General features: G+C 39.0%; 1 protein-coding gene across 1 annotated transcript; it reads left to right on the top strand.

Annotated features, from left to right (window-relative positions):
• Positions 1-3,210: 3,210 nt before the first annotated feature.
• obsl1b (obscurin like cytoskeletal adaptor 1b) lies at positions 3,211-26,330 on the top strand (the record flags this gene model as incomplete). The annotated part of the gene is made up of 33 exons (XM_079464462.1): positions 3,211-4,225; positions 4,983-5,252; positions 5,438-5,698; positions 5,797-6,102; positions 6,211-6,477; positions 6,572-6,847; positions 6,948-7,054; positions 7,416-7,584; positions 8,429-8,716; positions 8,914-9,075; positions 9,296-9,364; positions 12,592-12,741; positions 13,048-13,228; positions 13,573-13,835; positions 14,979-15,254; positions 15,355-15,627; positions 15,913-16,188; positions 16,273-16,548; positions 16,630-16,905; positions 17,073-17,348; positions 17,501-17,722; positions 17,936-18,202; positions 18,308-18,407; positions 18,498-18,577; positions 19,073-19,339; positions 20,305-20,571; positions 22,349-22,461; positions 22,619-22,772; positions 23,017-23,178; positions 23,272-23,376; positions 24,064-24,330; positions 25,120-25,389; positions 25,673-26,330. The coding sequence occupies 33 exons, from the start codon at positions 3,211-3,213 to the stop codon at positions 25,681-25,683; spliced, it is 7,722 nt and encodes a 2,573-aa protein (XP_079320588.1). The 3' UTR covers positions 25,684-26,330.
• Between the last annotated feature and the right edge of the window lie 787 nt (positions 26,331-27,117).

Genomic DNA, 27,117 nt, shown 5'->3' on the forward strand with positions numbered 1-27,117 from the left:
TAACTTTGTGTCAGTATCGTTCCAAAATCACTTTTTGTCATGGACATACAGTCTTGATGACAATCTAATATGATTTTTGTTTGTTTGTTTGGGATAGTTCATAGGTGTGATCGGCATACTTTAAAGAAGATGTCGCTTCATGAATCTTTATCCTTGTTTTAATGTACTTTTCATTAAGAAATTACTTTTGAAAAAGCAATTCAGCTTTTTAAATCTGCGCCATAATTTACAAGTTGGTACTTGCTAGATGACTGAACAATATTTGTATGCTAGAGTGCTTTTGGTTGGACAAACATCTGTATAATCAAGATGACTCTAGTAATAAATATCCATAATAATAATATTTTATAAATATAAATAAATAAAGATCTTGGTCTGTTTTCCTGGGAAATTAAATACATTTTACTTTTAAAAAAGTTCACTTTGTAGGAGTACACTAGAACATAGATGCAAATCTAGCAGATGTAGATCAAACCAACAAAATGTAGATTAAACCAACAAAACTCATGGGGACGTTTAAATTGTAAGGCCACACCTCTACTATGGGATTTTTGTTGATGACAGACCCCCAAAAATACTATTACCAGGAACGTTCCGGAGTCTCTGAATGCCTTCGAGTGAATATGCCCAAACAAACCGTTTTAAACGTTCAACTAACTTAATTCTGAATGTTTTAAGGAGGCCTGATGGACGCTATCTTTCTCCTTAGGTTTTATAGCAAGGTTTCAAGTAAGTGAAGCAATCTGCTCCAGCAAAGCCATCCAGGCTATCTTTAGCCACTGCAAGCAAGTGAATGGAGAGCCTGACTTATCTCCACTGCTGTCATCGAGGCAGCCAGTATTTTTAGGGGACAGCAGCAGCTGCAAAAGCATTTAACGGTCTTCCACGAACAATGACACTCGGGGTGTCACAGGACTAAACGCCACAGAGATTGTGGGACCGCTGGAGCGTTCAAAAGAAGGCAGTGCGCTAAAACCTTCTTTTAAAGGGGCGAGTGAAAACCTCGCCGAAATGGGCAGGTGACACAGAATAGTTCTTAATGAGGATTTTCAAAAACCTTATCGAAGTGGAAAGGATTATTCTGAGAAAAACTACAGCTGGAAGTGAGGGCCAGTGAAGCAGAAGTGAGGCGCCACGGAATGTACATTGCAAGTCGTCTCTGAGGACTGAAGAGAGGTACGTTGTGTTTGTGTTACAAAGTGCAGCTTCGCTGAGGCCAAAGGTCAATCTAATTGAATTAGGAACACAAACATGAGGGTTAATCTCCTCTTAAACCTCCGGGGAAAAATCCACCAACATCATTTTCTGCGTGTTTGATATAGGTTTTATTCTTTATGTCTTTACCTAAAATAGTAGCTGGAATTTGTTCTGCCTATTAGGTTCGCTTGGATGTTGACTGCATTAGCAACAACTACATTTGAACTGTTATTTTCTTGTAGTTTCAGAGAACATGGAATTGATGTGACAAGCTTTTTAACTAGTTCTCATGCATTGGTGTGATTGTGTTTAATAACTGTCATGTTTGTTGTCTTGTTTGTACTGTAGTGCAGTGTAGAGCAAAGTAAACAACTCTGTAGCTAGTGAAAGTTTATGGTTATGAAGAGGCCCGTATCGTTTTTCTAGAGGAGACAGCTGTGCGTCATAGATGCCCGGGACTGGCAATTCATGTGAGATAAACCAGCCTCCACACATTAACAACCGCTAGTGCATCCAAGAAGCCAAACTGGCAGTGTGGTTGAATTTGAGAAGACCCACATAAAAATCATATGAGGCTCCAGACTTTATATGCAACAGAGGTTAGACAGTTTTAACGCTATTTTGGGAGAAAGGCGGCACTAAAGAGTTGACAAGTGTTTTTTCTTAAAAAACCTGACAAACAGACTAATTTTTACGATGACATTTAACACCTTAATACGTCAATGCATTTGCTAAAAGGGGTGTGAGAGGGGCATTGCATATTATGACTAAGAGGTCCCCGTGGGGTGTGTCGTGTGTGAGTGTGCGACACCCTTGTTGCATGTGTGTACTCGTGCGCTTTGTGATACCTGACACATACCCCTCGCAGGTCTTTATTTAGTGCATTCTATATATAAGCACTTTCCCATTGAAATACAGCACCAGCTGTGTTAGTTATATGTTGTGGGCGAAGTTGCAGTAGAACTAAAAAGCTGTTCATCTCTAGGTATAGAGGTATAGATATAGAGATAGATCTAAGCTTTCCTGTAGCTCAGTGGTTCGCGCATGGCACCAGCAATGCCAAGGTCGTGGGTTTGATCCCAGGGGATTGCACATGCTTAGAAACAAAAAAATGTATAGTATAATGCCAAGTTAGTTTCTTTAGATAAAAGCGTCTGCCAAATGCATAAATGTAAGAAGGTTCTGGGCATTAAGTATCCTGGTGAAATATAATGCTCTTGACTCCAAGTCCAAATTTGACTATCAAATCCTTCCAGAACACGTACCAATGCATGAACTCAACAACTAGTTTTTCGAACAGTCTGTGTGCATTGGAGAATTTGTGATAAAAATGTGGCATCAATGTGCTTGTTTTTTGTTGCATATATTTTCACTGGTATTTAACACTTTGCCATAGTTAGTAGAAGTAATATAATTGTATTTCTTGGACCTTATACCAAAGAATTCTTGCATTGCTTTATATTACAAATGCAAAGATGACGATGTTGAATGCCAGAGTCAATGAGCAAGCTGATTTAAAGGTTGCTAAAGATGTTTGTTATTTTAAAAAAGGCTTTAGTTTATGTAATCCATCATATCGCTGCTGTCCAAATGTCATAATTTTTCATTATTATTGGTCACCCTTTATGTTTGTCACTAGGTTTTGCAAAAATCCAATAAAAAGTATTAAAAAGGGCTTGTCAACACATTTAATCATTTAAAAAGTACAGTGTTTTTACATTTCCTGAAAAACTGAAAATTTTGACAAGCCGAGTTTTCGGAAGGACAGCAACGATTTATCGGAATAAGTCTGTTACTTAACAGTTTTTTGTTATCTACAGAACCTCAAATTTGTCTTGTGGTTACAATGAATGATGAAATTATTGCTGGTTATTGTACACTATAATATACATAGTTTTTCCTGTACGATTTAGAGACTCGCTTGATAAAGGGCTGGAGAGTAATATACCAGAGTAACAAAGACTGAATGCCTGTAGCCTGTCAATCTGAGTGGTGGTTGGCAAGTGAGCAGAGATGGATGTCTTTGGGGGAGCCCCGCGGTTTCTGGCCTACCCTCGTCCTGTGGTCGTACAGAGCAGTACAGACGCAGTACTAAAATGCCAGATTGGTGGAGACCCCAGACCTGCTGTCATATGGGAACGCAACAATGAGAAAATCCATCCAGAAGGCAGATACAGGGTGTTTGAGGATGGCAACGTCTACAATCTTATTATAACCTCAGTGACAATAGAAGACAGCGGACAATACATCTGTAAGGCCAAAAACTGCATTGGAGAGACTTACGCAGCAGCAACTTTGAAAGTAGAAGGCGAGGCACAGGAGCTGGAATTGCGGGAGGAAAACAAACCTCGCTTTCTCATCAAACCTCTCTCGACCAGGGTTGGACGAGGAGAAGACGCCATGTTCTCCTGCAAGCTGTGGGGAAACCCCCGACCGGAGGTTATGTGGATGAAAGATGGCAAGAAGTTGAATGAGATCTTTGAGAGCACACATTTTAGTGTCAGCTATCAGGATGGAGGGTGGTTCCAGCTAAAGATTTTTAAGACAAGAGCGCCAGATGGAGGTGTGTACACGTGTAAGGCCCGCAACGAATTTGGAGAGAGTTTGGCAGGGGCTGTATTGTTGGTGGATGCCGGACCGGGACATGAGGATGAAGGTAACCGTAACGGTTATACGAACGGCCACTGGAAAGCGCATCAGGGAAAACAGAGAAGTGGAAGGCAGGTTGCAACCAGGCTGAAAGATGACCCACTTCCAAACTCAACCAAAGTAAAAATGTTTGCAGTGACTGAAGGGAAACATGCAAAGTTTCGTTGCTTTGTAACAGGAAAGCCAAAACCAGAGATATTATGGAGGAAAGATGGGAGACTGATCTTGTCGGGGAGACGGTATCTGCTGTATGAAGATAGGGAGGGCTACTTCACACTTAAAGTTCTCTACTGCAAGCAAAAAGACAATGGAGTTTACGTCTGTTCTGCTTCAAACACTGCAGGACAAACTCTGAGCGCTGTACACCTTATTGTGAAAGGTAAGAGTCAACAAATTAAATACCTAATCTGTACAGAAGAGGTATGCATGGGGCAAAATAAACTGTTTTACCCTCTAGAAAATAAAATACAATTGTTTCATACATGAATATGCTTTATGCCATTAAAAATCCAGTTGGTCTCTGCTGTGTCAAGCATTTGGTTCCCTAATCAACAGTTATTTTAACAATGATTAATTTGTTTGAAATGCGTCAAGGGACCATTAAAATTACCTGACCAGGCCAAACTCATTAACATGAAGTAGATTCCATCCAGTCCCATGTCTGCAAAGTGACTTAGGCTGTGAAAGGCCTGAGGCCCACACATGTGATGGACATCTCTAGAAGCAAGCTCATATTTCTCACATGGACTATTGAACAGGCAAACCTGATTGCTTTGCATTGGAATATTACATCACCGAGATGTGATACAACCAAGATAATCCTGCATCAGCGAAAGGAAGATAAATGTTAGCAGAAAGCACATACTTAAAAATGGGCAATGTTCCATCTAATTATAATTATTCGTCAACGCATTGGAACTGGAATGTGACTTCAATGATGTGATCAAACTAATTAAATGTATGTAGTTAACCCCAGTATCCCTTGCTGGGGATCTGCATCCAAAGCACATCATGTGCTTGTCTTTTTATTAGAGCAAGTTTCATACAGATAATCTATTTTGCATATCTTGGGAGACATTTCAAATCTTATCCATTGGACACAAATAATTAAAGATAATTTTTTCTTATTACAACAGAGCCACCTGTGCGATTTAAGCAACCGCTGAATGACCTGCAAGTGTGGGAGAGAGACTTAGCTATTCTCGAGTGTGAAGTTCCTGAGGACTCCATTCCAATCACATGGTATCTTGAAGACAGGAGGTTACAGCCAGGAGCCAAATATGGGATGGAGGAGTGGGGGACAAAGCGCCGACTCACAATTCGTGACATTGGAGTTGATGATGATGGCATATATCTCTGTGAGATGGCTGATGGTGGCAGAAGCATTGCCGAGGTAGCAGTAAAAGGTAAAGGGCTGAATGTTGTATTAACATGCAAGTATGTGTCTGGAAAAGCATTTTAGCATTTTTTTTTATTTTTGATTTTCAAGTCAGTTTTTGAGTTAAGGAACTGTAACCAATAACTCAGTTTAGATTACTTTGCACTTAATTAGCATTTGCCACTGATAAAAATTTACATCTTCTTTACATAGGCACGATTGTGAGAAAGCTGCCACGGAAAGTTGATGTTCTGGAAGGGGAAAATGCTGCATTCTGTGTGGAGGTTGAAGAAGAGGAAATGGAAATTCATTGGTATAAAGATGGAACAGAGTTGAGAGAGACCCATCAGACCATTCTCAAATCCTTTGGAAGAACACACATTTTGGTCTTTGTCAACACCACAACATCAGATTCTGGTGTGGTCAGCTTCTATGTGGGTAGATCAAAGACATCATCTCAGCTAAGGGTGAAAGGTAAGAAAATATATATTTGTTAATATATACACATTTTAATAGCAGAATCACTTAATGTGTTTCTTTTTTAACCGCTTTTTCCCCTGTACTAATTTCAGCGGCAAGACACTGTCCACCAAGTTGTCCAATTGGGGTTCAGATAAACACAGAACGAGCAAACGCAGCTCTCCTTTCGTGGTTCCCAGCACAAGATTCTCGAAAGAATCCACCTTCAGGGTACATTATTGAGAGAACCGAGGTAGGCTCACAGGAGTGGCTGCAATGCTTAACCACTGATTCCGCAACTTCAGTGGAAATTCTCGGAGACAGTGTTCCATGCGAAGCAGACTACAGATTTCGCATATGCGGTGTCAACAAATATGGAAGGAGTGGAAATGTAGAGTTCCCTCGGTCAGTTCACCTTGGTAAGTGCTATTTCCTTCATAAGGGTCATCACTTCTATGAAGCTGTTCATTATATGCACATCAAAAAACAATATAAACACTAACAAATCTAATCTTAAACTCATCTAGTTCCAGTTGCCAGAATTCAAGCACCTCTACAAGATGCTTTGGTACCAGAAGGCCAGGACGCTTGCTTTTCCATTGAGCTCTCTGCTTCAGTTATAGGCACTTGGTTTCTTAATGGAAGCCAGCTTCAAGACGATGACCGTTTCTCCATAAGGCGTTCACGTACACACCAGTCACTACGCATCCGTGGGGTACGAGACGCAGACAATGGAGTCGAGATCACATTTATTGCCTACGGAATTCGAGATTCGGCTGCTCTGTACATACAAGGTAAACACTTAGTAAACATTGTCTTAGGCTGAGATGTGATCATGAGGATTTTAACACTTGTTGTGTTGCTTGCTTGTATATTCATCTCAATCAGCTCCATTGGTAAAATTCACTCCACTTTCTGAAATGGATCGAAATAAATTTGTGGAGGTTGGCAACCCAATAGTGCTCTACTGTGAGCTGTCAGACCCCGGGGCTCCAGTTCGGTGGTATAAGAATGGCGTCGAACTTCATTCAATAGAAGGTCTTCAGATTCAGTCAGAAGGAACCATGAGAAGGATTGTCATCCAAGCAGCTGATTTCTCGCACTCAGGAGTTTACAGCTGTGATGCAATTGATGATGTCATCCGGTTTAACGTTGAGGTTGAGGGTAAGTGGTTGAAATGTCCTATTATTCTTGTGTATTACAAACAAAGGCTACTTCAAGGTGTTTCCTAAATTTAACAAATATTGAATAAAAACACATATAGCCCCACCAGTGAGGTTCTCAGTGCTGCCAGATGTTGAGAGGAACAAGTCCTTTGAAGTAGGATCAACAATGGCACTTCAATGTGAGCTCTCAGATCCACTCGCTCAGGTATCCTGGTACAAAGACGGGGTAAAACTCCTGCCACAAAAAGGACTAGACATCAAATCCAATGGCATAAAGAGGGAACTGACAGTCCAGTCAGCTGAATTTTACAACTCAGGGGTATACAGCTGCAAGACAAGGGGTGATGCCGTCCACTTCAATGTGGAGGTTAAAGGTGATTTAGATTTTAGTAAATATGTGTTTTAGGTATTACAAACTTTAAAGACAAAGAGACTTAAAACGCTCTAAAATGTCCATAGCCCGTCCTGTGAGGTTCTCATCTGTCCCCGATGTAAAGCGAAGAAAGTGCGTCGAAGTAGGCTGCCCCATTGTTCTTCAGTGTGAGGTAACAGACTCGACTGCACAGGTCCACTGGAACAAAGACGGGGATCAGCTCCTCGTAGAACCTGAAGTAGACTTCAGATCAGATGGCGGCATGAGAACACTCAGTATTAATTCAGCACAACTGCCTCATGCCGGTGCGTACACCTGCAGAACTAAGGATGATGTCATCGAGTTTCATGTGGATGTCAAAGGTGATTTTACCATCTTTTTCTGACTTACAAACTAACGTGATGTCCTCTTGCAATTATGCCACTAATAACAATAGCTTTTTGTGTTGCTCTTTTGTGACATTCTTCAGAAACATTTTAAAAGTTGGTGCAAAATACCTTTCTATATTTTAAGGTTTAGCTTTACAATTATGGCTTATCTTTTCAGTTATGTCGTGCTCCAGTTGTTAAATGTTATCTTAATGCAATAGGTCTTTATCTTATAATTCTTATTGATTCTGATCTGAATCGTCAACTGTAGCTGCACCAGTGAGGTTTTCAGCTGTTCCAGAAGCTGAGAAGAATGTATGCACTGAAGCTGGTGGCCGGTTTGAACTCTGTTGTAAGGTCTCAGACCCCACAGTCCATGTCTGCTGGTTCCACAATAATATTCAGCTTCGGCCAGAGACTGGTTTGGATATTCAGTCCGAAGGCGATGTAAGGACACTGACAGTGAGGTCAGCTGAGCCCAGTCATTCTGGATTGTACCGTTGTGAAACACCTGATGATTCTGTCCAGTTCACTGTGGATATCAAAGGTGATTTGTCACTTTACTCTAATACTAGTACATCAAGTAACATGTTTGATAAACTATATGCGTACTAACAAATGGCTTTTTGTGTTGTCCATGTCTCTTAGCCCTGCTGTTTTGCACATGCCTCACTATTGCATCCTTCTTGTGGGCAGTGATTTGATACAGATATGACATGTTTGCATTACTTTGTTAAACTTGCTTCTTGGCAGATGATCTGAGAAATCACTTGATTTGGCAGAGATAACCTTTTAATAAAGGATACTAATTTCATGTGTATTGTTTAATAATGCAAAGGATCATCTTTAGAGCCACCAGTGATGTTCTCAGCCTTACCAGAGACTGTGAAGAATCAGCTGGTTGAAGCAGACTACTCCACTGATTTACAATGTGAGATCTCAGATCCACGTGCCAAGGAGTGTTGTTACAAGGATGGTGTTGAGTTTGTCTCAAAAAGTCTGCTTCATATCAAATCGGAGAGTACCAGGAGGACGTTAGCTGTCAAGACAGCACAGCCCTCTAGCTCTGGATGGTACGACTGTGTGAGAACGGGTGAAGTCATCCAGTTTAATGTGCAAGACCAAGGTGACTTTCAAATATTTGCTTTTAATCTATTTGTTGTTTTTTGTATTGCAACTAACAACTGTATGCTCTCTGTAGCTTTTAAACATTCTCTTAAAATGTTTGCTGGTAATGTTATATATGTCCTTGGCTTCAAAGGCCATAATTGTCTTTCTTAGTTTTACTGAATGAAGCATTCCTCTGTCAATGGTCATCTGTAGTGCCAGCAAAGACATGTCTGATGGTTCCCGAGGATGAGAAGACCAAATGCACTGAAGAAACGGAATCTGTTGCACTACATTGTGAGATGTCAGATTCCACTCCATACGTCCACCAGGCAAGATTTGAGGAGAGTGTCATGCTTCCTCAGGATGTAACTGAAAGTGAAACAGCAGTTTGCTCAGATGCATCCAAAGGAACGCTAATTGCCAAGTCATCAGAGACATCTCTTTTTGAAGTAAACTGCCCAAAGGCATCCGATGTTCCCATCCAGTTTGAAATGGACCAAGGTGGTTTGCCAGTTATTTCTAGCCATTCTGAATTAGGACCATTGCTATGGCTGAAGCAAGTCAGTTATTGTTTTCTTTGTGGCTTTCCTAACAGCAGAACTGTCTCACTATGAGGTGTACAGTGGTGAGACCAATGAAGCCCCTTGCACTGTGGATATAAAAGGTGATATAATGCTAATTCAACCCAAGCAAATTTAACCTAATGCCTCTGTGCCACTAACAAGAGTGGTTTTAACTGATCAGATGGCTCTTCTTGAAGAAGCTGGTTCCCCTGCATCTTGAAATACCATCCCCGGCTAAAACTAATCCCTGCTATCATGTCTTTATCCAACTTCTAGTTGGTCTGGAAAACCCTTCTTCCACACTAACACTCATTTTGTAGACTTACAAATCTTCATTTCTTCATTGAAGCGCATTCCATTAAAATGTATCATTTAAACAACCAACCGCTTAAATCATCTTGTCCACGAGCCTTTCAGAATCATCATCAGTATTGTACTGACTGAACTGTTGACAGACTGATTGGTTGAGTGATTGAAATGTTAGAGCACCCAATGATGATCTGACTTCTTGCGTAATCATGTTGAGTTTTTGTATGTGTTTTAACCACTGTTTGACTTGTTTTTAGACCACTGTGTGACATGGTCACCACTCTTACAATTTGTCTTCTGTCTAATGGGTCAATATCTTGAGATTAACCAAACAATCACATCTTTAAAAGACTTAGAAGACAGAAAAGTACTTCAACCTTTCTTTCTGTAAACCACTCAATTCGTAGAAGAGTTTCTGAGACATTCAGGATCGGAACACGATGACGATATCAGATGTGAACCACAGAACAAAAAGCTTGCAGATGGAAGTGGAAACAAATCTGAAACTGAGAGGGACACCTCAGTCTCCATTCCTAAAACATGCAGATTTATGGATGAGGAACCACAGCTACAACCAATGAAAAGGAGAAAAATTTCAGTTTCTCATGCTGAAGGCTCAAGCCACCTGAAAAATCACGAGAGTCCTGTGGATTGTGATGTCTTAGCTTTTAAGGTGGATGTTGAAGGTGATTTAAATGGTTAGCTCCATCATTCTGCAAAAAATGATGAGAGCAAAATATGTTTTTGACAACATTTATCACCTAACAACCATTTAACGTCATCCCTCTCCATTTTAATCTATTTATTGAATCAACAAACATCCAACTTCCATGACTTTAAAGCTCAACATAGTTTGAATAAGTTTTTCTACAATGTAGCTACGTTTACATTTTAAAACCATGACCACATGTTGATCTAACCAAAGTTTTCATCTCATAAAAATACTATAGTTTCATGTAAATCCTAACTAGTTAAAACAATGAAAATTTGGTAGATATAGACACAGCACACCCAAATTCATAAATTATACTACATAATGTGCCAGAAAAGTAATATATGTCTCTTTTCATATAACTTGAAACATTCCTAGCTTCGAGGAAGAACTCTCCACCAATTTGTGAAATGGATGAGAACTTGACCATTGATGCAGTCGTTGACCATCGTTCCAGTGTACAGCTAACTGAGAACTTTAAACAAATTACCCAAGACAAATCTATACCTGGCCAACAAGATGGGACAAATTTAATATTCCATAATCCCAAAGAGAAAGAGCTGATCCAGTCATCAGAGATGTGTCTCAGGGCGACATGTGAACAAGTTTCAATGACTGATACAAAGGATCAATCGATTGTATATCAAGAGGAAGAAAAAGGTGATTCAAGACTGTACTTCTAACACAGCATAAGCAAACATACAAGCAACTAACTCAGTCTGGCTTTTTGCTTCTGTATATGTTCTGTACCCAAGACGATTCAAATTCATTCACACTTACACTCTTGATAGATGACTTGTCTCTTCAACCTGAAGAACCTGGTCACAAAGAAGATATATTTACACAAACATCTGAAACTAAAGTGGTCAGACACACCGAAGGTCATCTTCCAGTTGACTGGAGAGTCAGTCGACTGGATTCTCCATTGAAGGATGAGACACAATTGTACTTCGAAAAAGGACATGAGATTGAATCTGAGGATAGCACTCAAAAAATTATTGTTCCAGACTTTGGTCAATCGGGGCCAGGGGTAAATGACTATAAGACAATGGATGATGACAAAATATTTAAGGTGGATGTCAAAGGTGATTTAAAACTAGTTTACATCCACACTGCTACATAAACAGTTCCAGTAATTCGTTTTAAAACATGATCAAACTAAATACATACATACAATGAGCAAAGCAAAAAATAAAAAATGTAGCAAAGAAACAAATAATTTCTCTGTCATGCATGTTACATGCTAGTCAAAAACTATATTTCTATTAAGTTTCTGTGTCGGTCAAACCAACTGCTTACATTAAAACATTTCAAATTAAACCCCTTAGCTACATCACTGCAAAGTTCTACTATCCATGAGATCGAGTGGAGCAAGTCAATTGATGAAAAAGATATAGCTAATTATCCACAACCCGAGCTATCAAGCACAATGGCAGAGGTAAGCTGGTACAAAAAGAGTGAGGAACTCTTCCAACATGACATTGTACCCAAATCTGAGGAGACTTTCACAGCTCTTGCTGTCAAATCAGCTGAACCATCTCACTCTGGAGAACATGCTTGTAAAATGGATGATGTCACCGCCGTCTTTGCAGTGGACCAACCAGGTGATTCATCTACGTCATCTTCGCCAGCTCAATCCATCTGATTACCACACTAACCACTTAAATCATGCAATGGTCACTAACTGTGTTGTAGAGAAATGCCCAAGTAATCAATTGGTGAAAATTTTACAACCTGTTATCATCCTTGTTATAGCTGCGTTACTGAAAAGCTAAAACTAACACAGCAAAATACTTAGAACAACTTCAATTAATTCCAAAACAATAACTAGAAGATTCGCCTTAATAAAGTTTGAAGTTTCACTCCATTGGCATGGCTAGGGTTACAATTATTAATAGTATTCTTTGGATATCTATTTAGAAACTATTATTTTAATGTAATATAATATGACAATCCCATTCCTAACAACGTTCAAAGGCAAAGGACTGACACATACAGAAGTAGCATTCATTTTCAGTAAATTTGTCTTCTTGAAGTCTGCTGTGCTGTACGTGTTGTCTTGTTTTTAATGTACTTTGTGACTTTTAATGTTCTTTGTCGGTTACTCTTGCGTTACTAATTTTTCATCTTACATTTGGATGTTTGCATTTCCATTTTATTGATCATTTCAGTTTATCGTTAGTATGTACTATACTTGACGGCATTTCCAATCAAAATAGATTCATAAAGAATCAATATTTTGGTGAACTCTTGTTATGTTCTGTGTAAGGTCTATAAGTACATGTGTCTGTACAAAATTGTCTGTAGCTCCATCAGTGAAGTTCTCCAGTGTCCCCGAGGTTCAACGGAGCAAATGCACTGAGACGGGAAGACCCTTTAAACTGCAATGCGAGGTCTCAGACCCTGGTGCACAAGTCTGGTGGTACAAAGATGGTAAAGAGGTGCTGCCTCAAGATGGTATAATCACTTTGTTTGATGGAGCAATAAGATCCCTCTCTGTGGAAGCTGCTGAATTATGCCACAGTGGAACATACAGCTGCCAGACAAACAATGATAGCATCACATTCCATGTGGAAATCAAAGGTGATTCGATGCTTTTTCAACATTTGTGAAATCAAGGCTGGCTATCTCCTTGTTAACCATATACTTTGGTTACTGGGAAGCAGGAGGCAAATGTGTTGATCCTTGGCATGTTAACTGGTAATTTTGTTTAGGTCCACTAATTTATGCCATTTTTTCTCTATGCCAATAATAATCTTGTAGCTCCACCAGTGAAGTTCATACCAGTCTCAGAAGTGGAAAAGAGCAAGTTCATTGAAGTAGGCTCACCAATTGATCTGAAATGTGAGCTCTCAGATGCAGATGCTCAGGTTCTCTGGTGCAAAGATGGTACAGAACTGTCTCCAAACTCTGAGCTTGATTTTCAAAGAGATGGGAATTTGAGGCAACTTACTGTTCAATCTGCAAAGCTGTCTGATACAGGACACTACACATGTCACATTCCAGGTGATACCATATCATTCAAGGTGCACGTTCAAGGTAACAGTACCACAAAAAAGACTTAGTATAGACATGGCAACCGGCAGTGTATTTGTTTGATGGCCCATTCTAATCACACTCCCAACTAAAATCTACATTCTCTAACATCTTTTGCCACCCATTTTGACAATTGGACATAATCTTTAACAAACTTTGTAGTGAAGATTGCCTGATTTGTACTTTTATTACACAAATCCAATAGCAAAAAAATGGCTAAATTTTCAACATTTTCATAGCTCCCCCTGTTAGGTTCTCAGAACTCCCAGACATTGCAAGGAACAAGTTCATTGAAGCGGGATGTCCAATTATACTCCAGTGTGAAATCTCAGACCCAACTTCCCAAGTTTGCTGGTTCAAAGATGGAGTCAAACTCCAGCAACAAACTGGACTTGACATTCAATCAGAGAGCACTATGAGGAAAATGCTCATCCAATCAGCTGAGCCCAAACATTCAGGCATATACAGCTGTGAGGCTGTGGATGATCGCATAGCATTCAAGGTGGATGTTGCAGGTGATTTTGAGTCTACGTACTTTATCTCAAAACCACTAACAAAGTGTCAAATAACGCTTCATCCACTAAATGCTGTTTGCCATTTTTATTTTGACAAAATAAGCTTTCATAACCAAATAATCAAACCTCCATTTTCTTAAACGCTGAAAACATTTCTTTAACTGCTCAAAACTGGTTGACATTAAATTATTAGGTGTCATTACTATAACGTAGCAATAATGTCACTACATTAAGAGAAGCTCAGTAAACATGCTAGATACTTGAGAGAATCAACAAATTATCTTACAACAGTTAATCAACAAATTGAATTTCATTACTTTTCCTAATTTTTGGTAATTCTATGATTTTTTTACTGAACAAAAATGCTCTTAGTTCCACCAGCGTTGTTCTCATCTGTTCCTGACACTGAGAAGAACAAGTGTGTTGAAGCAGGCTGCCCAGTCATTCTCCAATGTGAGATTTCTGATCCTTCAGCCCTGGTCCAATGGTACAAGGATGGATCACAGCTCCTCCCTCAGCCTGGTGTTTACATCCAATCAGAGCGCACCACGCGGGCACTGGTTATCCAATCAGCAAACTTATCCCACTCTGGGTTTTACAGTTGTGATACAGCTGATGATATCAGCGAATTTTTTGTGGATGTTAAAGGTGACATATAAAGCTTATCCGAAAAACATTTGATTACATAACTAACAATTACGTCATTTTGTAGAGTTCAGTTTGAACATTGGCATTACTCTCATTACTCTCATTACGCATTACTCTCCACCTCTCGACAAATCCATTCCGCTGCTTTTATTGGCTCTTTAACCATTTTCCCTAAGCTTCAAGTTCATTTAGAATTTTCTACCAACTTTGCTGTCTTTAGATGCCATTTACCCAGCATCTTGGTTCTCTTTCCTTTGAAAGAAACCATTTAAGCTGGAGCAGCATGCAATGTAACCATTACCTCTGTACCTAACAGCACTTTATTCTCACAAGTTTCTTTGTTTCCATTTGGCTTTTAGAGTGGAGACAGAGTCCTTCAGTGCAGCATCAGCTATCACCAGCAGTGCTTGAAATGCATGTTTAACAAATCGTACCAACGTGATAAAGTAAGACATGCATAACAAAGAACTGATATCCTTTCACTTCTCATTGCAGCAACTCCTGTGACATTTGCACATATCGTAGAAGACGATTTGCACAGAAACATTGTGGAACACGACAATCTTCTCCTTTGTTGTGAGGTATCCAGATCAGATGCTGCTGTACAATGGTACAAGGATGGAGTAGAGATAAAGTCGAGCGACAATGTCCTTTTAGAGACAGAAAATGTTGTACGAAGGCTGATCATCCAGTCAGCTCAGCTATCAGATTCTGGTACATACACCTGTCGTGCTGGAGATAATGCCTTAATATTTAAGGTTAACGTACGAGGTAAGATATACATTTCTATATAAATGTGCCAATAGTCATACTTTCAAAGGAGGGCTAAAAAAAACGATACGTAACTATGTTCATTTCTTTTGCTTCAAAGAACCTCCAGTGATGATTGTATATCCCAAGGAAGATGTCCACCTTGATCGTCATGTTCCTGAGGAAATCGTCCTCAGCTGTGAACTTTCACGACCAAATGGAAAAGTGACATGGTACAAAGATGGTCAAAAACTGCAGGAGAGTGAAAACATTAAGTTAAAGACAGAAGGTCCGTACAGGCGATTAAAAATTCTGCGCAGTGGTATTGAGGACTCTGGAGAATATGTGTGCGATACAGCTGATGATTCCATATTCTTCAATCTAACCATAAAAGGTATAGCATTTTACATAATTTAGAGTATGTGAGAATGCAATATTGGGTAACAAGGTAACTATATAATCTATATAATTCTAAAATTATATATTTTAATTATATTTTTTCATTTTAAACAGTCAGAGGTAAAAAATAAACATAAAATTAGTGGTGGAGACTGAAAACTGATTTGAGAAAAGTACCCCAAATGAAAAATCTGGCAAAAAAATATAAAAATTGTTTTCTTTTTGAACACTACAACACTTTCAACTTTTCTTTCTGGTTTTGTGATATGTGTCCCAACAGAACCGCCAGTACGCATAATTTCTCCAAGCCAGTCCCAAATGGAACTTTGCCAACAGACATCAGAAAGGATGGTGCTGAGCTGTGAAATCTCCAGACCCAATGCTGCTGTGCGCTGGTATCGTGATGGACTCGAAGTGGAGGAGAGCGACAGCTTAATCCTGGAGATTGATGGAGTCTACAGAAGACTTATTATTCCGAAACCTACAGTCAAAGACTCTGCAGAATATGTTTGTGACACAGCTGATGACTCAGTCACCTTCATTGTCAACATTGCAGGTCCATAAAAAGAACCTTTATATAATCATTCATTCATTAGAAGTGTTTTGTTTCATTGTTTTTATAAAAATTGTTTTCATGCAGAACCACCAGTTAGATTTATTCGTCCGAGGAAAATGGCCTATGGAGTAGAGAAACCGGTTGGAGACACTGTGGTGCTTGAGTGTGAAGTGTCTCGATCAAATGCTGAAGTTAGCTGGAAAAAGGATGGAGAAGAGATTGAGGAGAACAGCAACATAACTATCACAGAAGACGGTCCAAGTCGACAATTAATCATTCAATCAGCAGCGTTAGAAGATGCGGGACAATACGTCTGTGATGCCAGGGATGATGTAATGGACTTCCTTGTGAAGATCAAAGGTAAAATTAGGTGATAAGAGATGAAAGATGGTTTGTTGAATACGAGAACAGATAGAAAAGATTTTGAATTTTTCCTTTCAGATCCACCTCTCAAAATTGTACGAAAGGCTGACATCAAGACAACACTGAACTTTCTAGTATCGGATGCTATTGTGTTGAAGTGTGAGATCTCAAAAGCGAACGGTGTGGTCACTTGGCTTAAAGACAATGAGAAGATTGTGGGAAATGATCATTTCACTTGTGAAGCAGAAGGCACATTTAGATCTTTGATTGTCCTCAGCGCTGAGTTAAAGGACTCGGGGGAGTATGTTTGTGACACAGAGGACGATAAGGTCGTCTTTAGTGTTAATGTGGAAGGTAAATTAAAAAAACAAACACTAAATAATGTGCATTCCTGTAGCTCAGGCACTAGCAATACCAAGATCATGGTTTTGATGCAAATGCCATTTGAATGAAAGCGTCATCACTTGAAATCCAAATGCACATGCTTATTATAAAGACTGTAAACCTATTTTTTTGTTCAGAGGCTCCAGTTTTCATTGTTGGGAATTCAGACAAGCCAGAACAGCACACTTTAAACACAGGTGATGACCTTATACTGGAGTGTGAAGTATCTCGAGCGAATGCTACAGTTCAGTGGTACTGCAATGGAGATTTAATACATGAGGATTCTCGCACACGGTTTGAAAACAGAGACACAATGTGGAAGCTTGTGTTATCAGATCTTCAGACCTCTGACTCTGGACAGTATCTATGCGATGCCATTGATGACAAAATGATAACTATGGTATCAGTTCAAGGTAAGTGTACCAGTAGTGCAGCAATAAATAAATAGAATATCACACAGATTTATTAAAAGATTGTACATACATTTGAACTGCTGAATTAATAATTATTTTGATAGAAACACCATTCCAATTCATCAAAAAAGATGCTCGAACAAACATTTCAGCCTGTGAAGAAGACAGTGTAACACTACCCGCCACTGTTAACAGAGTCAATGCCCCTGTAAAATGGCAGAAAGACCATGATCCAATCAGAGGTGATCGGTTCCACACCACAAGTGATGGAAAAACCCATTACCTCACCATTAATCCACTCAAAAGATGTGACAGTGGAGGGTACACATGTCATGTGGGATCCGATGAGATGCACTTCAGTCTCAATGTTAAAGGTAATGCCAATTATTTATAATATGAATAAATGAAGAGCAAATGGAAAGTCTCCAATGTCTCTGAAAAAGTGCACAGACTTACCAGAATGTCAAAGACTGTAATTTAAGATTAAAGATCATTTCAGAACAAAACATTTTCTTCAGACAGTGATGACATCTCTTTACACTACTTGCTTTGGGATGTGTATTAAAACTATACTGTTTTTAAATCAGCAATGAAGGTGAAATTCTCCAGACCACTGGAAAATGTTGTGGGACTCAAAGGTTGCAACGTAGTTTTGAAGTGTGAACTGTATAAATCGAAAGGAGATGTTCAGTGGCTGAAGGACAACCAGGAGATTGTGCCAAATAGGCAATTTACAATCAGGGCGGAGGGTCGAGTGAGAAGCCTCACAATACAAGATGTATCAGAAGATGATGCAGGAGAATATGCTTGTGAATCCAAAGATGAAAGGACATCAGCTAATGTAGCGGTCAACAGTAAGTAAAATTCTACAAGTTCTTTGCCAAGTTGGAGTGAAATCTATGAATTACATAACGCATAGCTTGAATTTAGTGCCAATTACCTTATCTTCTTGTCTTAAGTTCCTCGCATTGTGGAGTTTATTGCAGAGCTACACAACATTACTGTCATGGAAGGAGAAGATGCCACTTTCAAGTGTGTGGTGTCTCCAGAGGATGCAAAGTTGGCTTGGTTTAAAAACGGCCAGCCAATTTCATCAAATGAAAAGTTCCACGTTTCAAGTAAAGGATTATGCCATATGCTGCATATTAGAAACTGCCAGGTCTCAGACAGCTGCAAGCTAACTACTGAAGCTGAAGGTGTGATTTCCAGAGCTGTCCTTCATGTCCAAGGTAAGATAAAGTCTGTCATTTATTCACCATGTTGCTAGTCTGGTTTGCATAGAAATCACATGAAATGAACTCATGCCTGGTGAAAACAATTGGACAATTGGAATAAACAAAACTAAATATATTATTTAAATCACATGAATCTCACTGTTGAGTCGTTGTCAAAATTAAGACTGCAACAGGAGTAGAGTGGTATTTTCTTTAAAAGCCGGTACAGGTCTTTAATGCCATGTCAACATGTTTGAGTTTAATAATGACCCCTTCAGACATATCTGAATTGTTGAAAAGGTGCTCATGATGGCTTGTGCTTAACAGCTTCTCCAGTTAGAATTCCACTTTTAACTGACAGAGACAAGTGTTCCTACTACAGCACATTGCAATGTGGAATGACGAGCCATCCTGGGCCGAGCAGATGAATATTGCCCTTCTCATTGGCTTTGATATACAGTAAAGAGTTGCCATGAGAAAAATTTACTATTCACCCCAATCTTTATTCAGAGGCACAGGTGGTATTCAGAAAAAGCATGGAGCAGGTGGTCGCAGAAGAGTACGGAGATGCCACACTGGAGGTGGAGGTCAGCCATGAGAGTGGGGAGGTGAAGTGGATGAGACAAGGAGTGGTTATACATCCAGGGCCCAAGTTCACCCTGAAGCAAAACGGCCAAAAAGTTTCTCTCACAATCCACAAGCTCGCCCTTTCAGACCAGGGCATGTACAGCTGCGAGACGCTCCATGATCGCACGCAAGCCAAGCTTAGTGTGGAACGTGAGTCTGCACGTGCTGCTTTTTTCTCACTATGTGCTGTTGTTAGCTTTGCCTTAGTGTGGTTCCTGGTGATGGTCCCTTATTGCAGCCCCTTGGGATGTTGTTGTCTCAAAACAAATTTAATTGACCGAGAGTAACGCAAGTAAGAGCCAGCTACTTTGTTGACACTTGTTCCAGAGTTTGACAGCAGTAAACAGGTGACTGGCAGGCTGCTCATCGAGTCCTGGGGAGTAACTTTCTGTATTGACATTAGATCAGAGGAGCTATGATAATTCAATTAAGCATGTCAAATGAGAAATGGATAAAGGGTTAGTCCACGCTGAGTAACTTTTTAATTCCTCTTAGCAGTCTGTGAAATATAGATTTTATGATAGGAGCATAAAAGTTATGTACGGCTGTCCTGTCTGTGATTTCCTTGTGCACATCAAGGTTTACCCAGCTTTTGAAGATCTTGTAATATAACGATAAAATACATTAGCTTATTTAAAGATAAACAATGAATTACCGCTTATAAACATTCCTTTCAATGTAGCTTGAGCTGAGGAAGCTGTGCTATACAAATGATCGAGCGATGATAGAAAGTCTGTGCTTTGGCCATTCCTGGCACCACCTATTAATCTGGATCTGTTTTCATTGCAGCTAAATTTATTCGCTGGCCTTCAAAATCTAGAGTGGTGTCACCAACTCTCTAAAATAAACTCCTCTTTTCCACGGGGAATGCCTGTCTGGCTGTCTGTTTTGGAATAGTTAAAAAATGCTGGCATGGGTTCGATTGAAACTAGAATTTAATGTATTGCTAGAAGAGACTGAGTCAACTAATTCAAGAACTGGTATCTTGCATTGTAGAAATAAGTAGCCCTTTCTGCTTAATTTATTTCCTTTCTCTTGACCAAATTTATGGATCAATCTTTCAGCTGCCAATGCATCATCAATAAACTACCCTTTTTTCTTTGCCTTTCACACAGTACGAAAAATCAAGATTCGAAAGGGTCTAACTGAGATCCAGACTTATGAACGAGAGACTGCTTCTTTCGAGGTGGAGCTCTCGCATAGCAACGTAGAGGCGTTGTGGCAGAAGGATGGACACATTCTCAAAAGCAACAACCACTTCCGTATGGCTGCAAAAGGACGGATGCACAGCCTTACCATCTCTAACCTGATCTTAGATGACACCGGCACCTACACGTTCTCTGTTGAGAATGCCAAATCATCAGCAAGATTGATTGTCAAAGGTATCTCACAAATCATGAAAACTAAAGATTGGGCTGTCATAGACCCCTATGATTTCATGTCAGTATTATTCATCAGGTAGTAGATCTACTTTTAGTGGTATCCCAAAGATATTTATAAAAAGCTCACAAATAAAACAAATAACTGTTCATTACGTGGGTATCTTCCTGAGTGAAATCACATATGTGTCTTAACAGACACTCAAAACAATTATTTCAAGGTCAAAAAGTGTCCAAACTGAATTCACCCTATTGACGTTTCATCAGACACGCGCGAGTCAGTTATGGCTAGAAGGGATACAGCTACCTCCACTGGGCATGCACACTTAAATACTGCATCGTTTTTATCACACTGACAACTGTACTTAGCTGTAGCTGTATCCCTTCTAGCCACAACAACTCTAGCCTGACCCTCCGGTTTGTGTTCGGCTAGTGTCTAATAATATAGCTATTTATATTATTCTTTTATTGTATAATAATTGTATTAAATTAACAATTTGTTGAATGTTGTTGTATGTTTATTTTATTTAATAAACAATTTATTGAATGGGTCCTGCAGTTTGGTCACATTTAAACAACCCGTATAGTACATCGATATCTAGCACTTGGTCTCAGAGTCTACATTCAAAATATTGGAGAGACAAGTTTAGCCAAGTAACGGTTCTTCTCGGTTTAGTCTGATTGTTCTCTATTGCTTGTGAATGTGTATCACAAGTTAAGGTGGGGTCACAAAAGTCTGCATGCGCAGTACCGTTTGTTTATATTTGTTAAACCATCTATATAAATTAGATAAATAACCTGATCTCACAGGAATTTGTAGCAATTTTATGATGTGGCTAATTCATATCAATTTGTCCGATGTGAATCGTAAATAACATGATTGTTAAAAAAAGCTATTCTGAAGCCCCTGACCCCACCCCTAAACCTAACGGCACTGGCACAAAAACTAATTGTACTAAAACATACAATTTAAGATCATACGAATTCATATGACTTAGCCAAATCGTAAACAGTAAGGAATTTCTCTAAGGTCACCGAAATACCCACATTCCATCCATTTCTCAGTTTACAACCTGGTAGTTGTCTCTTTGCTTAACTGCCTTGGCAACAAATAACTAATAAGGGGTGGAATTTGGCTACGATCAATTTCATGGAAGGTAAGAGGGTCCAGGGCAGTGATGTAAGTCATCAAACTGAATCAAACTAAATTTCATATGATGATGACAGTACAATGGCATGAACAGACAACTTTGCTACTGCTCTTACCATGTGTCAAGTTACACATATAAAAAGATATGGATCACATGATCAGACTCCAGCTACTGAAACATTTCAAACCTTCACAAGCATAAGGTGCTGGTGTAAGGTAATCTCTGCTACGTCAAGTCACTCAATTGGGCTTATCCTTTGGAGTCACAGAGCTCTCGCTGAGAATGACAATAACATGTAAATGCCGCGGCAACAAAGGACTCTTCACAAAGTCATCTCGGCACAAAGCTGAGGTATGGTTAAATCTAAGCCTCTGTTATACTATAAAGATTGACATGTGCATAGCTGGCGCGTGATATTAAAAGTAAAATAGAAACTACAGGTGGTAAAGTGTGAAAAAGTTTAAGTGACCTGCTTCGAAGCTTATATGATTTCAAAGGTGACTAAGTTCATGAAGTTCCAACAAGCACGATGGAGAATAAAAGTGTTTTTTTTTTCATTATCGATTTGTATTTATTTCACAACAAACATTGTTTGCATAGGCTGACAAAACTGTTCTCTGTTTCCTCAGAAATCCCAGTTTCAATTTTGAAAAAGCTTGAGGATATCAGGCACCCAGAAGGCTCTGGAGTGACCCTTGAATGCGAGCTGTCACGACATAATGTAGACATAAAGTGGACGAAGGTACGATTAAATGGCAACCATCCTTTTATGTCATCAATGCATTAAATGACTTAGTGAAAAGTGCAGAGAATCCTAGCTAATAAGAACATGATAGCAAAATAGTTTAAAATGGATGCTTGTAGCAACAGATTTGCTCCAAAATATTTCTCTCATATAGAATGGAGTTCAACTCAAGCCAGGAAAGAACCACAGAGTATACTCAATGGGAAGAAAGTGCTTTCTACAGATCTTGAAGTGTGAACTGGGAGATTCTGGTATATATATGTGCGACGCTGGGGAAACCAAAACATCCTGTTCAGTGGATATCTATGGTAAGAATAGCCTTTCTCTATAGACTGTATGTACACACTAAAGAAGGAAAACCATAAATGTTATCATACTAGGGGAGGTCATTCACTCACAGTACAACACTGCCATCTCCTGGTAAAGATACTTATTAGAGTTAATGCAAAATAATAAATTGGGAGGAATGGGAAGCGTTTTTTTACTTTGTATACAAATGATGCTTTATACAGCTATGCATCACTTTTTATGTTTAATGACATATTTTGACAGAAAGGGAGCTTGAGATATTGCAGGGCTTAGAGGATCTGGATATCCAAGAAGATCAGAATGCTGTGTTCATGTGTGAAGTGTCCTTGGATGATGTTCCTGGGGAGTGGTATAAAAACAATGAGAAGATAAAACCAACCAGCACCATTAAGATCCGGCAAGAAGGTTATTCCAACATCCGTTCCACTTCCAAAATTGACCCTATGAGAATATTTCAATGTTATCTGATGTAAGACCTGTCTCTACTCTGTTTCTTAGGTACTAAGCATTTCCTCCTTATTTGCAATGTCAAAGGAGAAGACTCTGGGGAGATCAAGTTTGTTGCCAAGAATGTTGAGTCTACAGCTTACCTTGAGGTCGAAGGTCTGTATTTTGTTTACACAAAAAGGTGTCAAATAGCCATTGTTGTAAAGACTATCTTTTTCATCTGTACAAAAGCTAGATCTGTACAACAGTATTACTTCACCGTTATAAAGATTTTTTTAACCATGGAATCATATTGTGAAATAATAGTAACCATATTTTGGTAGATGGATTAACATGTAACTTTAAGATGTTTTTTTTGCTTCCCTAAATGTGCCTTTACAAGTAATTTCTTTTTTCATTAGGCTACTTGAACTAGTAATTTCAATATATTCAAAGTTGAAGTTTATTTGTCACGTGTCATTGTCATGTCTATGTGCGTGTTGTAAGGTAAGCATGCATAAAAATGTTTCAATGACATGACAATCCTGTAGCTCAGTGATCACGGCTCTAACAATGCCAAGGTCATTGGGTTCGTCCCCAGGTATTGCACATCCTCAAAAACAATTGTTTATGAAATGTCGCTTCGGATAAAAGCGTCTGTAAAATGCATAGATATAAATATAAGCTATTACAATCTACAGCAAATGTTAAAATATGACACAAAATTGACTGGTTTCAGCAGTAAGAAAATGAATATCAGCACAGCTGTACGACCTCATGCCTTCAGCCAAATCCAGCCACACTGCAGCAGCATTCATGCTTGTAGTTACGCTTAAATCTAAAGTTTATTTTTAATTTTTACAGCACTGCCAGCGAACATCGTGAAGCCGCTTGAGGATAAGACAGCTCTGGAGAAAAGTCGTGTCGTATTGGACTGTACGGTGACTAATCCCCGCTGCAGTATTCGATGGTATAACGGACCTAGTGTCATTCTGCCCTCAGAGCGCTTTGAGATCTGCAGTGAGGGGTGTTATCGAAAACTTGTGATTCAGCAGGTCTTGCTAGAAGATGAGGGCACCTATAGCGTTCAAGTTGGAAACTACACATCCTCAGCCAGACTTACTGTGGAAGGTGAGGCTAAATCAATACACAAACTGCGGGACAATACTGCAAAAGTTAGCTGAATCTGACTTAGAGCGCTATCATTTTGCAGTGGCTCTATACTAGTGATAGGGAGTCGACTCCAGAAGAGTCGATTCGTCGACTCCAACAGAGTCGATTCGTCGACTTTTACTGTGCGTCCAGACCCGTCGAAAGTATCCTGTTTTGAATGACAGTAAATGGAGTCGAAGTGTCGATTCCATCGACTCCAAAAGTGGGAGTTGGGAATCGGAGTCGACTCCAAAAACCCGGAACCGAACACCCCTACTCTTAACTGTGTGTACCTTTCAAAACGGATTTTGGCGCGTAGATGAAACCATGTCACACTTCATTTTAAGGATATTCTTAATATGTTCGTAGCACGGCTTCTTTACCAAACTGTATATTGAACTTAACAAATCTCTGGACAACTTGGAGAGCAGAACTTATCTCAGCGTGTCACGTGACTATCGCGTCATTACTGCGATAACCGAAAGATGGCGATAACGGCCCATCTACTTAGTTTATAATGGGAAACACACACACACATATCTTAAAATTAAATTAATTTGTGGTTTACCACTTAAGAACATGTGTTTTTATTATATTGTTTTGGTATGTTTTTGCCCAAAACGCTAAATAAAGTTAACGTAAACAGTTAATGGTTCACAGTTTTATTATTTTAGCTGGGGTGGTTTGTCTATATTGTATTATTTCTGAAAAAAATCACATTTACCTAACTGTGTTAATTTAACAGTGTGTGTGACTATATTTAAACAGCTCAGTCAATCCAGATAGTGAGAGAGCTCAAGGATGTGGATGTCATTGCCCCTGCGGATGCATGCTTTGCATGTGAAGTCTCTTTGTCTGCGACAAAGGCTCCTACCTGGACCCTAAATGGACAGACGCTTCATCCCAGTCCAATAGTAGTTATGGAGAAAATGGGGACCGTTCATAGGCTGACTCTTAAACAGACGACGGAAGACATGAGTGGCACGCTGTGCTTTATCAGCGGAAAAGCCAAAAGCACTGCACATCTGGATGTCAGAAGTATGTGATGTATTGAGTGTCTAAAAATAGCATAACACCACATGATTATTTCTTTTTCACACGATTTTGTTTAGATCTTTCTAGATGTTTAGATGTAATATGGAGACGCACCTGTACTTTGAATTGGAGATGTTTCTGATGTCTATTCTTAGACATGGAGTCTGGTCTTGTTTTAATAAGAACTTGATACACATACTGGAATAGCCTGAGTCGTCATGTGATTTTGGTATCCAGAAGGAGGATTACTCAGAAGAATGCTCACTTTTTATCTTTTTTTTTCCAGGTAACCATTGAGAAGAAGCATGCAGGCACTTGCCAACTCCGTCGCCATTTATATAACAAAATGACAGGTCTATCAGTAATAAAGCACATTATTTAAAATGTCAATAGAGAATGCTGTTACATATGACCGTATGTGACCCTGCAGCTGATGTTTGAGGCCTGCACTAACCGTAGGAAAACTAGTCTGTGTTTTCATTGTTTTTGAATCATCAAAGTTAACTATTTTTACTATTCAATGATCAAAAACCCAGACTTGTTGTTCTTTGTGTTGTTACTGACTTAAATTTCTTGCACAGTAATTTGGTACAGATACATTTGTGTACTATATCCTTGTATATATATATAGACTTTGTTGTTTTTTAATCTTGTTTCGCGGAATGCAGAGTAAAGGGCGGATTTACAGCAATTATGTAATAATCCGCAGGGCCAAAGATCACAGGAGGGTTTGGGATGGAAAGCAGTTTCAATATATATAACTAATACAGTACATAAAAAAAACTCAATAGTAGAGAAACAGTGTCATTTTCATACAAATGAAAAAATGATTTTGAGAGTTTAAGTTGTTTGCTTCAAGACATATTTCACATATCCAAATATAGTACTGCAATTGATTTCATGTTTATCAATATCTTTCAATAAAATAAGCTTTATGAAGCATGCTTCTGGTCTTGAATTGATTGTCTTTACTATTTGAAGTGAATAAATCAAATGATCTTGAAAATTATGGAATCTATATTTGATAGGAAACAGACCATTATCACTACAATTATTTAGTTCACACCTATCGTACTATTGCTCTTGTATGACTTATCGCTTATTGCTTCCTGAACTCTCTGTAAGTCGCTATGGATACAATTTTATCAAAATTTTGTATATTGTTAGATTTATATGCATATAACATTTTACCATGATATTGCTGAGACAGTACTATGAAGACAACACTGTACATTGAAGAAACTTTACCCTATATCCAACGCTAGAGGGAGCCATATTTAATAAACGAACTAAGGGATTGTATACCCAGCTCAAATACAATTAAACAACTAAGTTGTAGCTAGATAGATTAAAATTGCCTTCAGATAATGTTGAAACAATTGCATAGACTGCATTTAGATCATGTTGAAACTATTTACAAACAAACCTAAACATGCAGTAAATCTTAACAATTCTCATGTTTGTCGAATGCAGTGAGGCACATTTTTGGTTAAAACGTTTAAACAAGTGTGTTTATGGAAAAGTGGCTTCTAGCTCAAATCGGCAAAAATATAGCTTATTATTTGAATCAAGCACTACCAAGACGAAACGGGACTGGTCCGGTCCTGTTGCATAAGCAGGCAACTGTGAGAAGCTGTGCAGAGATTGATGAGTAGCCGGACCTCATGAGAATGTACCCAGTCAGACATACGATTCAGTAACACGTCTTGTACCGTCTCATCAGTTTGAGAT

This window comes from Barbatula barbatula, assembly GCF_947034865.1.
Source record: "Barbatula barbatula genome assembly, chromosome: 9".
Classification (NCBI taxonomy): Eukaryota; Metazoa; Chordata; class Actinopteri; order Cypriniformes; family Nemacheilidae; genus Barbatula; species Barbatula barbatula.